At 42.0% G+C, this 16,555-nt stretch overlaps 1 protein-coding gene across 1 annotated transcript; it reads left to right on the top strand.

The window, feature by feature from the left end:
• Positions 1-6,026: 6,026 nt before the first annotated feature.
• Positions 6,027-8,972, top strand: sfxn2 (sideroflexin 2). The gene is made up of 11 exons (XM_021581009.3): positions 6,027-6,195; positions 6,572-6,742; positions 6,884-6,982; positions 7,105-7,180; positions 7,270-7,355; positions 7,464-7,524; positions 7,658-7,724; positions 7,919-7,968; positions 8,180-8,229; positions 8,377-8,424; positions 8,546-8,972. The coding sequence occupies exons 1-11, from the start codon at positions 6,041-6,043 to the stop codon at positions 8,643-8,645; spliced, it is 963 nt and encodes a 320-aa protein (XP_021436684.1). The 5' UTR covers positions 6,027-6,040; the 3' UTR covers positions 8,646-8,972.
• Positions 8,973-16,555: the final 7,583 nt, after the last annotated feature.

The raw sequence follows: 16,555 nt of genomic DNA, 5'->3' as shown, positions 1-16,555 counted from the left end.
GTGAGTGCAGCAAGGAGCCAAGGTAAGTTGCTAGCTAGCATTAAACTTATATTATAAAAAACAATCAATCTTAACATAATCACTAGTTAACTACACATGGTTGATGATATTACTAGTTTAACTAGCATGTCTTGCGTTGCAAATAATCGGTGCCTGTTAATTTATTATCGAATCACAGCCTACTTCGCCAAACGGGTGATGATTTAACAAGCGCATTCGCAAAAAAAAGCACTGTCGTTGCACCCATCATCAATGCCTTTCTTAAAATCAATACACAAGTATATTATCTTTATACCTGCATATTTAGTTAAAAGAAATTCATGTTAGCAGGCAATATTAAATAGGGAAATTGTGTCACTTCTCTTTCATTTTGTGCAAGCAGAGTCAGGGTATATGCAGCAGTTTGGGCCGCCTGGCTCGTTGAGAACTGTGTGAAGACCATTTCTTCCTAACAAAGGCCGTAATTACTTAGCCAGAATTTTACATAATTATGACATATCATTGAAGGTTGCGCAATGTAACAGCAATATTTAGACTTAGGGATGCCACACGTTTGATAAAATACGTAACGGTTCGGTATTTCACTGAAAGAATAAACATTTTGTTTTCGAAATTAGAGTTTACGGATTTGACCATATTAATGACCTATGGCTCGTATTCCTGTGTGTTTATTAATATAGAATTAAGTTTATGATTTGACAGAGCAGTCTGAGCGGTGGTAGGCAGCAGCAGGCTCGTAAGCATTCATTGAAACAGCACTTTCCCACGTTTGCCAGCAGCTCTTCGCAATGATTGAAGCACAGCGGTGTTTATGACTTCAAGCCTATCAACTCCCGAGATTAGGCTGGCAATACTATAGTGCCTATAAGAACATCCAATAGTCAAAGGTATATGAAATACAAACAGTATAGAGAGAAATAGTCCTATAATAACTACAACCTAAAACTTCTTAACTGGGAATATTGAAGACTCATGTTAAAAGGAACCAGCTTTCATATGTTCTCATGTTCTGAGCAAGGAACTTAAATGTTAGCTTTTTTTCCATGGCACATATTGCACTTTTACTTTCTACTCCAAACACTGTTTTTGCATTATTTAAACCAAATTGAACATGTTTCATTATTTATTTGAGACCAAATTGATTTTTATTTATGTATTATATTAAGTTAAAATAAGGGTGTTCATTCAGTATTGTTGTAATTGTCATTATTACATATATATTATACACACACGTACAAAAATCGTCCGATTAATCGGTATCAGCTTTTTTTTGGTCCTCCAATAAATCAGTATCGGCGTTGAAAAATCATAATCTGTCGACCTCTACTTTAAATGCATGTGTAATAGCATCCTTTTTTAGATTTATTTCAATTTGTGGGATGTTGCCATTTTTCTTTGATATGGTGCAATACTCTATTATGATGTCCTGATTGTATTCATTTTGAATGGTTAGATTTATATGCACTTTGTTCATATACATTAAAAAGTTATACTTTAAATGCAAATGTTTAATAGCATTCTTTTTCATAACAACCCAATGCATTTTTAAATACATTGTGGTTAAGGTATAGTATGATTTCATTTAATAATTTAATTATAGAATTGTTTTAACACCAATCATAGTCAAATTATCGCAAACTGTTTGACTTGAAAAAATACAAAACATTTTTTTTAAAAGAGCCGTTTGTGAGCCAAAAGAGCCGGTTCATTTTGGTGAGCTGAGCCGAACGAGCCGGCTCACTGAAAAGAGCCGGAATGCCCATCACTACCAAAGATTATAGGGTCGCCTAGGAAACACGTTACATCCCTTTGGATCCTACCCTGTTCAATTACTCGTCCATGGCATTTTCATTCGTTGTCATGTAAAACAACACTGTATTCAAAATGCTCACTATTATTTATATTCTAAATATAGAATTACAATAAACTTTCTATTTCCATGATTCCAAAAGTTCACCCAAGTGTTTTGATCTAAATCGCAATTGCAACGTTTGGTTAAAAATAAGGCCCATATCGTGGCAGTGTGGAAATAATCTCAAATGAGTGCAGGAAATGCAAGAATTGATGGAAATGCAGGAAATTATTTTAGTTTGAAGTTGAATTGAACAGTATAAAACAATCCGAATGGAGAAAGACCCATTGAAATAATGTAGAATATATGTGTTCCCACCCTAGAGTCACACACTACTCATACAGCAAATGTAGAACTTTTATTAATCAAAAACATAAAATATCGTAACATTTGAAAAATACCATGATATGATATTTTGGCCATGTCGCCCAGCCCTAAGAGGATACAGAAAATAGAGAACTATTCTCGAAATAATGACGCTCTCTTCAGGATGACACGGTGGTTTCAAAGAGGGAAAGTGTTCTGAAGCGACTGAACTAGCTAACTAATTATGCAGCTAGCAACAGTTTCAATTGAGTTTACCTCGCTAGTTAGCTATACTACTAGGCTGCACATCTCATAATGATGCTAGCTAAACCAATAGAGCAACAAGACCGCTGGCCCTGCAGTCAGCTTTTCCAACATCTTAATTTTTCACCAATTTATGAAGGGTACAGTGGCAGTAATTTGAAGAGGAAACATTATAATACATTATAATAGCAACGTATCACAGTAAATTTACCTCACCATATTGTTGCTTTAGCTAGCGATCTACCTTTCCAAGACCCTGTCGAGGTTACTAGGGCGTGATGACGTTTTACACAAACTCACACGTAAAGCAAATTAATTTATCGTTACAATTAGCCACTTTCGCTAATATTAACATCTCTGTGAACAAAACATTCCTCACTTCAAAAATACAAGCGGAGGCATAAATAGCAACACTGTGTATTTATCTATATTGTCTATTTATCATTGTGAGGTCGCTTTAGCCATAATTATGTATTTTGCCGTTGCTTTAGAAATACAAAGGTAAAGATTTACTGCATACAGAGTTTAAAAGATGAGATGACTGAAAGTACATATGAGTATATATTTTATTTGATTAAAAAGTATTTATTTATGGAGGCCGAAGTTCGGAAAGGGAGCTGCCCCAGGCTGTGATTGGAGGAAGCGGTGCCACGTGCACCCTCCCCTTACTACACTAACTGCTGAGATCTTGACTTGAAACATTTAGCAAGTGACATTGTGTCATCTTGCAGTCCAGCGCTGAAAGGTAACGTATGTTTCTTCTGCTACTTTGTTGCAGATATTGATACAGTTAGTGTTTTTGTTGCCAGCTATCTCTTCTCTCATTTCTGGACAAAGCTGCTAGCATGCTTCGCAAAATGCGGGTAACGTGACAGGCAAGTTGCATCAGTCTGAATGATAGCTTTTTTTTATTTAATTTAACTAGGCTGGTCAATATGATGGTCCAATGCATAAGGATGAGTGCAGCTGTTCTAGACTTGGAGGCACAGGATGGATGTCAACAATTAATCTAGCTTCTCGACAGTCTTGCACAATTGCTTTGAATCTAGCTAGCTACTTGTTTACTGCTGCAGATAATTGCACATCGACATGTCTTTACTAAAGCCTTTTTAGGTTACTAGTTCTCTCATGTTTTAACTACACAGACTCGGAACATCTCATTTATCTTTGCTTCTCCTCCTCATTTCCTTTCCTTTATTTGCACCGGTTCTGTAGAACAGGTTTCACTTGCATGTCAACCCAACCACATTGCTCCCATAGACCTTAACCAGTAGCTAGTGTTAGCGCTTACGTCATACACGTAATCTTAAAAACATCTCCCGATGGTGCATGAATCCGGAAGTATTTGAAATTGAAGCATGCCGCCTTCAAAAATCTCCGACTTCCGGGCGTTCAAGACATCTGGGAACTCGGGAAAAAACGAGCTCCGACTGAGATTTTCGAGTTTCCAGTTGTTTTGAATGCGGCATTTGAGTAGAGAAACCAGCCTAAGTCATGTCACGATTCCAAAGCTATACGATATTACTAGAACAATTTAACTATCTCGGAAAATATGTGTAATGTTGTACTTCTTGTTAACGAAATTCATGCTAATGTTTCTTTTTTGACCTAGAGCTCAATTCACTCCCATTCACTTCCTGAAGGAGCTCACTCCCTGAAGGAGCGCTCGCCTTGTCCCAGAATCTCCCAGAATGCACAGCGGGGCACATTAACGACGCGTGGGCAGCGTACAAAATGGGGATTAATAAGATTCTAATGGAGTTTCCCATCTCCTCAAAATGATCTCTGGCTGAATGGCACCAGCAAAGGATTATTTATGGTCGACATAGTAGTTTTCATCCTGCTTGAGTCAACCAGAGCCTCTAGACTGCAGCGGATGGTTGGTCTGTCAGCATGTGGTCCTGTGTGACGACAAATGTAGTAGTCAGAATTGATCACTAGTTAATGAAATATCTCAATTTGTAGATGACTTTCCAATAATTCACAGTGGGGATCGAACATGATCACAATAAACAGATTTTAGAGCCCCAAAAAGTAATGACAATCGTAAATTACATAGGGCAGATCAGGGCTTTTGGACCTCTATGCTGCTATGCAGTAGCCGACCAGTAGAGCTTGTGACTTCACCCTCCAGACCAGACACTTGGGGACCAACTGCCCAGCCACACCCACAAACATGTATTTTCTGCGATCATATAGCAGAGGAAGAATTCAGTTTGAGTCGTCAAGCAAAGGTTTCACACCCTGTGTTTTCAGATAAGTGCAGATGAAGGAGAGGAGAGGGGCCACACTAGAGTATTGAGATGTAGCCGTTGATGATTGAAGTCCAGTCTAACTAGCCCGCCCTGGGGGAAATAAATACCTGTGGTTGATAATATCCTTACTTTATTCTCAACCTCATCACATCACACACTTTCAGGCTTCTCTTCAACTCTGACCCCCTTGTTATTAATTCACATCTTCCTCCCAGTCCTCTCTCTCTCTCTCTCTCTCTCTCTCTCTCGGCCCTTACTCTATCTCTCTTCACACCATTCATACAAAACGTTTGTTCATTAATTAATGTTTATTCATCCATTTACTTGGTCAGTGATATAGTGATATGTCGCTGTACTGAGATACTGGGCTTGGTCTGGGTTCATTCCTGCTCATTGTGCAGCTACAGCAGAGAGTGCATGACCCTGCTGTTCAAACAAACAGCTCTGACCAGCTCTGGATCCAGCTTGCTTCTAGCCTGGCTGTCCTAGGTGCATTTCAATACTCTCTAGAATGGCCTCCTTTCCCTCCTCCCCTAGTCTTTTTGCATGCACTGATCTAAAAAACCTTAGAGGTTATACTTTAATCTGGAGATCTGTTTGAACTTATCAATTTTTTTAACATCAATACAGATGAAAGAAAGGAGACAAGTAGAGGAAGACATTTTCAGTCTATTGAGATTTAACCCTGGTCAACATACTGTTTTTTTGCTGCTTCAGATGCTACACACTCTCTATGGCTGTTTGAAATGGGTAGGAAGGAAATGCTCTGATGCAGACAATGCCACACTGTGACCCCAGATGAACTTTGAGGGAACTCTGGAAGGGTGGTTTATTAATTAAACTGATTCTGTTACTCAGTCTCCTGTGAGAAAATCAACTCTGATTAGTTGTTTGCTGAGTGAGAAACAGAGAGACACCGCAGGAACCACAGGGAGGGCTGCCCCAAGGCTGGGTTCAAAAGTTATAGCTCTCTGCTCTGAGCAGGTCTGATTGGTTAGAAAGTAGGTTACCCAGAGAACCCTGGGAGGAGAGATTTTATTATTTTATTTTTTACAAAGGATACTGAGGATGCAAATTATGATACTATAATAACATACTGTATGTGGTCCCAAGATTAGTTCTACACCTTTTTTTTTTTTTTTAAAGCTTATACTAAAGTCAAGGCTATTCTAACAACTGAAAACAGGAAGACTCAGGAGTTTCTGTATTTACAGAGTCAGACTGGAAGAGCTGAGTGGACCAGGTTGGTACAGGACCAAGAAGCCAAACATTGACTGCAGGCTCGACTCTGTTTTGGACAGGTGAGGTGGTTTGGAGACCATATTTGTGACTTTAGACCTAGGTTGTGAGGCGGAGGGTCACGATGGCAGTGAGCGGGTTTGACATTGACGTGCCACGGTGGGATCAGTCCACGTTTATGGGAAGATTGAAGCACTTTGCCAACATCACAGACTGGAGGACAGCACTACTGCCGGACTCACGACTGGATGAGGCTAAAGCACTGGTGGAGAGCTGCAGGTAACGCACACACAGACACCATGAGGTTAGAGCATTTGGCAGGTAACCCAAAGGTTGCTGGTTCGAATCCCAGAGCCGACAAGTAGAAACATCTGTTGTGCCCTTGAGCAAGGCACTTAGCCCTATTTTCTCCAGGGACACTGGTTAAATGCTGGACCCTGGCTCTGACCACAACTCTCTGCTGGTGTCTCAGGTGGAGTTAGGATAATATGGAAACACATTTCCAATACACACTTGTACATGTGTCTAATAGGACAAATATAATTAAGCACCACCAAATTATATTATTATAGCACTGAAGTTGTAATTCCATTATGTCTGCAGTTTTTGTTCCCTGTGACGAGAATTTGGGTTCTGTGTGGTTCTCCTGTTCTAGAGCGGGGTCCGTTCCCCCCGGCACCACAGAGGAACAGCTGCACTACGCCAAGAAGCTCTATGACTCTGCCTTTCACCCTGACACTGGCGATCGCATGAACCTGATTGGTCGGATGTCCTTCCAGGTGCCCGGAGGGATGGCCATAACGGGCGGTATGCTTCAGTTCTACAGGTACACACACACACACAGATTTGACAACCGATCTTTACGTTAGCCGACCATAGGTGAGTTTGGAGCGGTGACTTCTAATCCTACATTTATATTCCTCTTTCCCCACTCTCTTCCTCTTTCTATCATTTTCTCTCTCTCTAGGACAGTCCCTGCTGTAGTGTTCTGGCAGTGGGTGAATCAGTCGTTTAATGCTCTGGTCAACTACACCAACAGAAATGCAGCTTCCCCCATCACACCCAAGTAAGACCCTGCAGACCACACACACCCATACACTGCTGTGGTGAATGTATTGCAATGTACATGGAGAATATTAAGAGCTATTTAAATGTCTTATACTCAATCTCTTTTCTCTACCCCTTCAGTCAAATCGGAGTAGCCTATTTAACAGCAACTAGCACTGCTCTAGCCACTGCTGTGGGACTTAACTTCTACACAAAGGTACAGTTCAAAGAACACAACACAGACTGGTTTGATTTGATTACATGTTCAACTTCCCCTTGCCGTCTTGTCTCCGCCCTCCTCTGTAGAGGGCCCCTCCGCTGGTGGCGCGCTGGGTTCCGTTTGCAGCTGTGGCGTCCGCTAACTGTGTCAATATTCCAATGATGAGGCAACAGTGAGTACATGCTTAATTGAAGTCACTTGAGTATTAGCATCTATTTTGATAGTGTATTAGCGTCCCCCATGAAGACAACAGTGAGTTGTTGACCTTCTCTTTTCTCAGGGAGCTCCTGAATGGCATAGCTGTAACAGATGAGAATGGAAACAAACTTGGCCATTCCAAGGTAGCAGCACTGGGAATGTCTGGATATTTAAATATTCTACTAAATATCCTATTTCTGACTGTTACACAAGAGCAGAGCAATTACATTGTACCTACACCTCCGTTCCCACAATTTCTTTCTTCTTTCTTTCCAGAAAGCAGCTGTGAAGGGCATCACCCAGGTGGTCATTTCCCGAATTACCATGGCAGCACCAGGAATGAGTACGTTTCAGAGGTTTAAGGAGGAGGGGAGCTGTAGAGTTTGAGCTCAGTCCTCGCTCCATAGACGATGGAAAGTGGAGCTGTGTTGGTGTGACCCTGTTGCTCCCTTCAATGACTCATTCCTCTCCTCTTGTTTCCACCTGCCACCCTCTCCTTTATCAATTTTTTTTCTCCCTTTCCCCCTCTCCTCCTAGTCATTCTCCCCGTCATCATGCAGAGACTTGAGAAATTCAAGTTTATGCAGGTGGGTCTTTTATTCAAATACACCAAATACTGCTACTAGACATGCATATGCTAGCTAGCTACACAGTTATTGAATAAGCATTCCTAGTTACAGTGCTATTGACTAAATATCCACAGTTACGTTGTTCTTGACTAAACATGCTGACAGTGTGGATTCTGTCTTGCGTTGCATTGCAGTTTATTGCTAATAAGCTCTATCTTTCGGTTAACAGAGGATCACCTTCTTCCACGGACCTTTACAAGTCATAATGGTGGGAGCGTTGTAAGTAGGACTGTTTTAGCAGGTTGCACCAGGAAGATTTGTTTGGTTCAGGGTTGGGTTTTTTTTGGGGGGGGGGAAATAGGGTACCATTTGGGATGTAACGTACATGTCTCAGTAGGCACAGTCACCTAACTGTCTGTTTTGCAGCCTGGTCTTCATGGTGCCTGCAGCCTGCTCCCTGTTCCCTCAGCAATGGTAAGTAGCCTGTCGACTGGGCAACATTCAGTTTTGCACCTTCATGATGTTAGTAGCTGTTTTAGTATTAGGCTCTCCCTTGGTTTAGGTCTCTCTCACTCTTCCTCTCCCTTTCTTTCAGCTCCATGGCTGTGTCTAAACTGGAGCCAGAGCTAAGAGAGTCCATCTTGTGTCATTACGGGGACAGTGTACAATACGTCTACTTCAACAAGGGCCTATGAACACACGCACACCTGCCTTCTTAATCATTGTCCAATCAGGGAGAGCATCTGACAGTTTTTATAGATGAGCCAATCAGCATCTTCGGTTCATAGGCTAAATAGCTTTCTCCTTGTTTGTCTTTATTTTCAAAGAATCTTTGTAATTCTAAGGGAGATGTTCAAATGTGTTTGAATTCTCTTTTTGTACCACAAACCACCTTTTTATGCGAGTAAAGTACATGTTGGATAAAAAAAAATGTCACGAGGCCTGATGGAAACAGCAGATTTGTCTGTAAACTTTCGAAATGTTGACAAAACAAAATACACTTGACAAAGTGGGATCTTTTTGTGTCTGTAAAATTAATTCTGTGAGAAATGGTGGTGGAAACACATATTTATAATAACCATCATATTGAAGTAAACTTGATATGTTGTGTGGTCCTCCCACTATGACTCAGAAAAGCATACAGTTTATTAGGTTACAGAGGAAATAAGTTGTGAGTAACTGATGAAAGTGCATGGTGAGGCGCTTGATGCACCTTTCCACTAAATATCGAGGGTCTTATTCTGGTGACAGGATCGATGCTTGGCTACCGTTTGATAAATATACTGAACCAAAATATAAATGCAACAATTTCAATGATTTTACTGAGTTACAGTTCATATAAGGAAATCAGTCAATTTAAATAAATTAGGGCCTAATCTATGGGTTTCACATGACTGGGCAGGGGCGCAGCCACGGGTAGGCCTGGGAGGGCATAGGACCACCCACTTGGGAGCCAGGCCCATCCACTGGGGAGCCAAGCACAGACAATCAGAATGAGTTTTTCCCCACAAAAGTGCTTTATTACAGACATAAATACAAAAAAAAAAAAATGGGTGTGGCAAAAAACAGCAGTTGAGTTGAAAATGCAATGGAAACCCATTTAACTTGTATTTTTTATTCAGTCCATTGGAATTTAACTGCAAAAGTTACTTTGCACTATGTCATCACACACAGACTTTTATCCGCAACAAGTCAATTTGATGAAAACATATCTCTAGTGGGAAATAAGCTTTTTTTTAAGCAGTTTTTAGAATATTTGCTTGAAAAATCTGTAGCCAATTGAATTGAAACCTAGCTACTATCTCAATGTTAATGTGACACAGTGTATAATTCAAGTGATGCTATTCATCATGCACTGTTTGTACTGTCTGAGTATCTCCAATCACACATTCCATAACTGGCTGGAAGGACAATTACTTTTTGGACATTTTGCATGCATTCCAAATGGCACCCTATTTCCTATATAGTCCACTATTATTGACCAGAATTAGAGCACTATATAGCAAAATAGGGTGCCATTTGAGAAGCAGCCTGTGTTAGTGACTCTTGACCTTGGATTCAAATATGATTACTCTGTGTGTGTACACATCTCAGTGTTGGGTGCAAATAAAGAGTAGTGTATTACTCAAACAATGTAATGCCATATCAGGAATAGATCATTACTTAAGCCTTCATGCAGGTGTTCTATAGAATGTTCTTAGGTTTTGCCCTCGGCTCTAGTCATCAGTGTTCTGAGTCTATGGTTCCACAGTTTTTAGTGTTCTAGAAGGTTTGTGTTCACATGCTCAGAAGTGAAGCAATTGAGTTGTGAAGAAGTCAATAATGACAACCGATTGTTATTGACAAGTAGAATTGATTCTCATTGACTAAGCTGCCTTGGTGCGTGCTGTGACAGTCTAGTTCCTCCCTCTCTGTACTACAGTCACGACATACTGAGGTATGTTGTGGTGATACAAAAGAACCACCAGGGGGCAATGTTTCCTTATGGACAGATCAGCTACACAGCAGCAAATATTTTTATAACTAACCCAGTTTTCAATGGGAGCATATCACACATGGTGGGCAGAACAAGCATAAGCTAGCGAGATCCTATTGGCGCGTTCTAACATGTATGCATATTTTCGGTAGGGAACGCCTTCCGTCTGAAATGCTCGTGGGCATTAACTCAATTTGCCCTTGCACTCATTGTAAACGATGTAATTTTGAGAAACCTTGACAAAGGGTCACATTTACCAAACCTAGCGCACTCTCTTCGTAACAGATTTTAGTTTTTGGAACAGAACTGTATTGAGATCGGGTTTTTCTTCAATTAGAATAAAAGAATGTCGGCTCAAATCCATGCTCCCACTGTCGGCTACTGGGTTTACTATCCTCATCATATTTGGTGGGGAGGGGAAATTCCAACCGGATGCTTCAGATTTATCCAGCAGGTGAAATCTACAGCAGGTGTAGACTTTACAGTGAAATGCTTAATTACAAGCCCTTAACCAACAATGCAGTTTTAAGAAAAATACCTAAATAAAAATAATAAATAATTAAAGAGCAGAATAAAATAAAATAATAAATAAATAAAATAACAATAGCGAGGTTATATAAAGGGGGTACCGGTACAGAGTCACCGTTTAGTTGAGGTAATATATACATGTAGGTACAGTTATTAAATTGACTTATGCATAGATAATAACAGAGAGTAGCAGCAGCGTAAAAGAGTGGGGGGTAGAAGCTGTTTAGAAGCCTCTTGAACCTAGACTTGGCACTCCGGTACCGTTTGCTGTGCAGTAGCAGAGAGAAAAGTCTATGATGAGGTTGACTGTAGTCTTTGACCATTTTTAGGGCCTTCCTCTGACACCGTCAGGTATAGAGGTCCTTGATGGCAAGAAGCTTGGCCCCAGTGATGTACTGGGCCGTACTCACTACCCTCTGTAGTGCCTTGTGGTAGGAGGCCAAGCAGTTGTCATAACAGGCAGTGATGCAACCAGTCAGGATGCTCTCGATGGTGCAGCTGTAGAGCCTTATGAGGATCTGAGGCCCCATGCCAAATCTGTTCAGTCTCCTGAGAGGGAATATGTTTTGTCGTGCCCTCTTCACGACTGTCTTATTGTGTTTGGACTATGTTAGTTTGTTGGTGATGTGGACACCAAGGAACTTGAAGCTCTCAACCTGCTCCACTACAGCCCTGTTGATGAGAATGGGGGCGTGCTCGGTCCTCCTTTTCCTATAGTCACAATCATCTCCTTAGTCTTGATCATGTTGAGGGAGAGGTTGTTGTCCTGGCACCACACGACCAGGTCTCTGACCTCCCTATATGCTGTCTCGTTGTTGTTGGTGATCAGGCCTACCACTGTTGTGTCATCGGCAAACTTAATGATGGTGTTGGAGTCGTGCCTAGCCATGCAGTCATGCGTGAACAGGGAGTACAGGAGGGGACTGAGCACTTATCCCTGAGGGGCCCCTGTATTGAGGATCATCGTGGCGGATGTGTTGTTACCTACCCTTACCACCTGGGGGCGGCCCGTCAGGAAGTCCAAGATCCAGTTGCAGATGGAGGTGTTTAGTCCCAGGGTCCTTAGCTTAGTAATGAGCTTTGAGGGCACTATGGTGTTGAACGCTGAGCTGTAGTCAATGAATAGCATTCTCACATAGGTGTTCCTTTTGTCCAGGTGTGAAAGGGCAGTGTGGAGTGCAATAGAGATTGCATCATCTGTGGATATGTTGGGGCTGTATGCAAATTGGAGTGGGTCTACGGTTTCTGGGATAATGGTGTTGTGAGCCATGACCAACCTTTCAAAGCACTTTATGGCTACAGACGTGAGTGTTATGGGTCGGTAGTCATTTAGGCAGGTTACCTTAGTGTTCTTTGGCACAGGGACTATGGTGGTCTGCTTGAAACATGTTGGTATTACAGACTCAGAAAGGGAGAGGTTAAAAATGTCAGTGAAGACACTTGCCAGTTGGTCAGCGCATGCTCGGAGTACACATCCTGGTAATCTGTCTGGCCCTGTGGCCTTGTGAATGTTGACCTGTTTAAAGGTCTTACTCACATCGGCTGTGGAGAGCGTGATCACACAGTCGTCCAGAACAGCTGATGCTCTCATGCATGTTTCAGTTTTACTTGCCTTGAAGTGAGCATAGAAGTAATACAGCTCGTCTGGTAGGCTCGTGTCACTGGGCAGCGCTCGGCTGTGCTTCCCTTTGTAGTCTGTAATAGTTTGCAAGCCCTGCCACATCCGACGAGCATCGGAGCCGGTGAAGTACGATTCGATCTTAGTCCTGTTTTGACACTTTGCCTGTTTGATGGTTCGTCGGAGGGCATAGCGGGATTTCTTACAAGCTTCCGGGTTAGAGTCCCGCTCCTTGAAAGCAGCAGCTCTACCCATTAGCTCAGTGCGGATGTTGCTTGTTATCCATGACTTCTGGTTGGAATATGTACATACAGTCACTGTGGGGACGACGTCATCGATGCAGCACATTATGGTGTTTTTGTTTGACCCACGTGCACGTGACCAAAGACATGACAAAAACAGGAACTAAATTTACTGTGATTACAGTGGATATGTATAAATTAATGTGGTATTTGAGGCTCTCACCAACTGATAGTACAATGTACACACACACATACATTCACTGGTCAGTTTATTAGGTACAGCACCCAGTTTATGAAAATAGAGCCCTCCTACAGACAGTGAGTCACATGGCTTGCTATATAAAACAGGCAGACAGGCATCGAAGGATTCAGTTACTATTCGATTGAATGTTAGAATGGGCAAAAAGAGTGACCTAAACGACTTTGAGCATGGTATGATCCAGTATCTCATAAACAGCCGCCTACCTGGGCTTTTTTAATGCACAACAGGGTGTAGGGTTTCCCGAGAATGGTGTGACAAACAAAAAACATATAGTCAGCGGCAGTCCTGTGGACGAAACAGCTCGTTGATGAGAGGGGTTGAAGGAGAATGGCAAGAATTGTGCAAACCAACTGGCTGGCCATAAACAGACAAATAACGGTACAACAGTGTTGTGTAGAACGGCATCTCGGAACGCACAACTCGTCGATCCGTGTCATGGATAGGCTATTGCAGCAGGGTTCCAAAATGAAAAATGAAAGAAAAGTTAACTTGCAAATTCATTAGGCTATGGTGTGAAATAGGCTTTTAGAAGTGCCGCCATTATTTTATTACTTATCGTTAATGCTGTCTTTGGCGTGCTTATCAATGCACAACCACCTTTTTTACTAGATTTTTTATTTATTTAACCTTTAGTCAGTTAAGAACAAATTCTTATTTACAATGACAGCCTTCCAAAAGACAAAATTCTATCTGTGTGGACAGGGGCTTTTTACCCACTCCTGTCAATGTATTTATTATGAAGTCATAAAGTGTTACATTGCATTATGTTTAAAATGCATTCTGTCATTACTGATATATTTTAACATTGCTATTAAAAAAAAACAAGTTGTAATTTATAAAATATTGCATTTGTTGTCTTCCTTAAATGAAGGGGATGATGATGCAATCTTCGCAAGAAGGACGGAATCTGATTTCATTGGTCCTTAACTCAGTCATTTCATTCAGGGTAAGTGAGTTAGCCTGCCCCGGAGCAGGTTAGTTCTGAATGATTTGTTGCCATAGAAATTTACCTGGCTAAAAGGTGAGACACTTTGGTATGACCGCTTATCCCAGGTTGAACCAAAGTAGCCTTGCTAACTCCTCAAACCTGCTTCGTAGGATTCTCCTCATGGCTCTCATCTCCTCCCGGTAGGCTGATCCGTCGTTGTTGATAATCAGGCCTAATACTGTTGTGTCATCAGCAAGCTTGATGGTTGAGTTGGAGATGTGCGTGGCCACACAGTCATGTGAACAGGGAGTACAGGAGGGGGCTGAGCATGACACCCCTGTGGGGTCCCCCATGAGGATCAACGAGGGGGAGGTGTTGTTGCCTACCTTCACCACTTTGGGTTGGCCCGTCAGGAAGTCCAGGACAAGATTCACAGGGAGGGGTTCAGACCCAGGGTTCTGTGTTTAGTGATGAACTTGGAGGGCACTATGGTGTTGAAGGCTGAGCTGTAGTGGATGAACAGCATTCTTACATAGGTACAGTATTTCTCTTGTCCAGGTGGGATAGGGCAGTGTGCAGTTCAATGGCGATTGTGTCGTCCGTGGATCTGTGTGGGCGGTATACGAATTGTAGTGGGTCTAGAGTGTCGGGTAAGGTGAAGGGTTATGGTCCTTAACTAACCTTGCAAAGCACTTCATTATGACAGAAGTGAGTGCTACGTGGCAATAGTCATTTAATTCAGTTACCTTCACTTTCTTGGGTACAGGAACAATGCTGGACACCTTGAAGCAAGTGGGGACAACAAACTGGGATATGGAGAGACGGAATATGTCCATAAACACTCCAGCCAGCTGTTCTGCACATGCTCTGAGGACGCAGCTTGCGATGACGTCTGGGCTGGCAGCCTGAATAGGATGGGATGATGAAAGAAAGATTGGCTTACTCACATCAGCCATGGAGAACCCGAGCAAGCACACAGTTCTCATGAGTGATGGGGGCCCGCGTCGGCGGCTCAATGTTATTTTCCTCTAAGCAGGATGAAGGTGTTTAGCTTGTCCTGGAGTGAGGTGTCGGTGTACGTGATGTGGCTGGCTTTCTCTTTATAATCGGTGATTTTCTGGGTCTCGTGTCTAAGCCGTTGAATTGACTCCACTTTGTCCCTGTACTGTCGGTTTTCATCTTAAATTGCCTTAATTAAGGTCATAGCTGGTTCTGGTTCGTCACAGTGGAGTTCTAATCATCACAGTGGAAACAACATCCACAATGCACTTCCTGATTAACCCAGTTACAGAGTCAGTGTATTGATACTATTCTCACAGGGTTACCTGGAACATTTCCCAGTTTGCGTGATCAAAACAATCTTAAAGCATAGATTCCGATTGGTCAGACCAAGTTTCTGCCTAAAGGTGGGTAGGAGCAGAATGGAGGCATGATCTGATTTGTCAAAGGGAGGTGAACAATGTTTACTCCAACACACTGGTCCTGGTTAAGCAGGTGGGTGTTGAGCGTGGTTTGGCGGGTCATAATTCGGGGGAAGCATGACTCGACCTTCGCCTCCCAAGCCCGTTGGGGAGTTGCAGCGATGATAGAAGATCGAAATTGGGGAGAAAAAGGGGGTAAAGTACATTTTTTATAATAAATAAATGAAGCCTAATCGAGCTGTAGATTTCATCTTACATTCCAGTGTTCGAACTTGTAAACAAGGCTGCATGCGATTTCTCTTAATGTGACTCAAAGGCAATGTCCACTTCAGTTATAATGCCAGGAGGTGTTTGTGGCTTTGACAGCTCTAATGCAGTCCCACCTCTGACACTGTCGGCTAAAGTGGATCTGATTGAGTAGAGCCCTAAAACAGCCTGCTCTCCAGACCCTATATAGTGCACTTCTTTTAACGATAGCCCTATATAGCGTGCCAAACTCTGTTCACACTTAAGTTTTTCAACTAATGTAGAACACATTTGGCAGTTGTGATGAGTTTTTTGCCAAAAATAACTTGAGGTAATATTTGAACCAGGCTATAACCTGGACAGTGAGACTGATCAGCAGCTCCATGCTGCCATCTATCCCACTGAGGTGTAATAAATACTGTAGACTGTCTGCCCAAGATGTCCGCCTGTTGTTTTCAAGGTAACCTACTCATGTTCACATACACCAATCCATGGACCGTCTATATCCGGGTTGCATCCGGTTTATACGGACTAACAGCAAATGTACACTTGGTGTGCACAGGGATCAGCGACATCACGTTATCCAAAAACATGGCAGACATGTGGATGAATATAAAATGATATCTTAGGCTATAAGTGCTAGAAAAAAAAGATGTCTGTGACAACGAATTGAATAATTCAATCGATGTTAAGTGCACAAATTTCAAATCTGACATCTCTATATGCCCGCCTATGGAAATTGTCTTTCAGTTAAAACTGTAGTACCGAAGCAAAACTGTAGGAGTAGTCAACTGTTCTTCTAGACCGGAACCCTGGCCCCTTGATCTATCCATGAATTTTGGTTTGGATAAGTTCTAATTGCCACAGTGGGAACAACATTCTCT

Source organism: Oncorhynchus mykiss, chromosome 23 (assembly GCF_057628025.1).
Source record: "Oncorhynchus mykiss isolate SJ-2025 chromosome 23, ASM5762802v1, whole genome shotgun sequence".
Taxonomy (NCBI): Eukaryota; Metazoa; Chordata; class Actinopteri; order Salmoniformes; family Salmonidae; genus Oncorhynchus; species Oncorhynchus mykiss.
The sequence above is the reverse complement of the archived record's forward strand: the minus strand, read 5'-3'. Positions and strand labels throughout refer to the sequence as shown.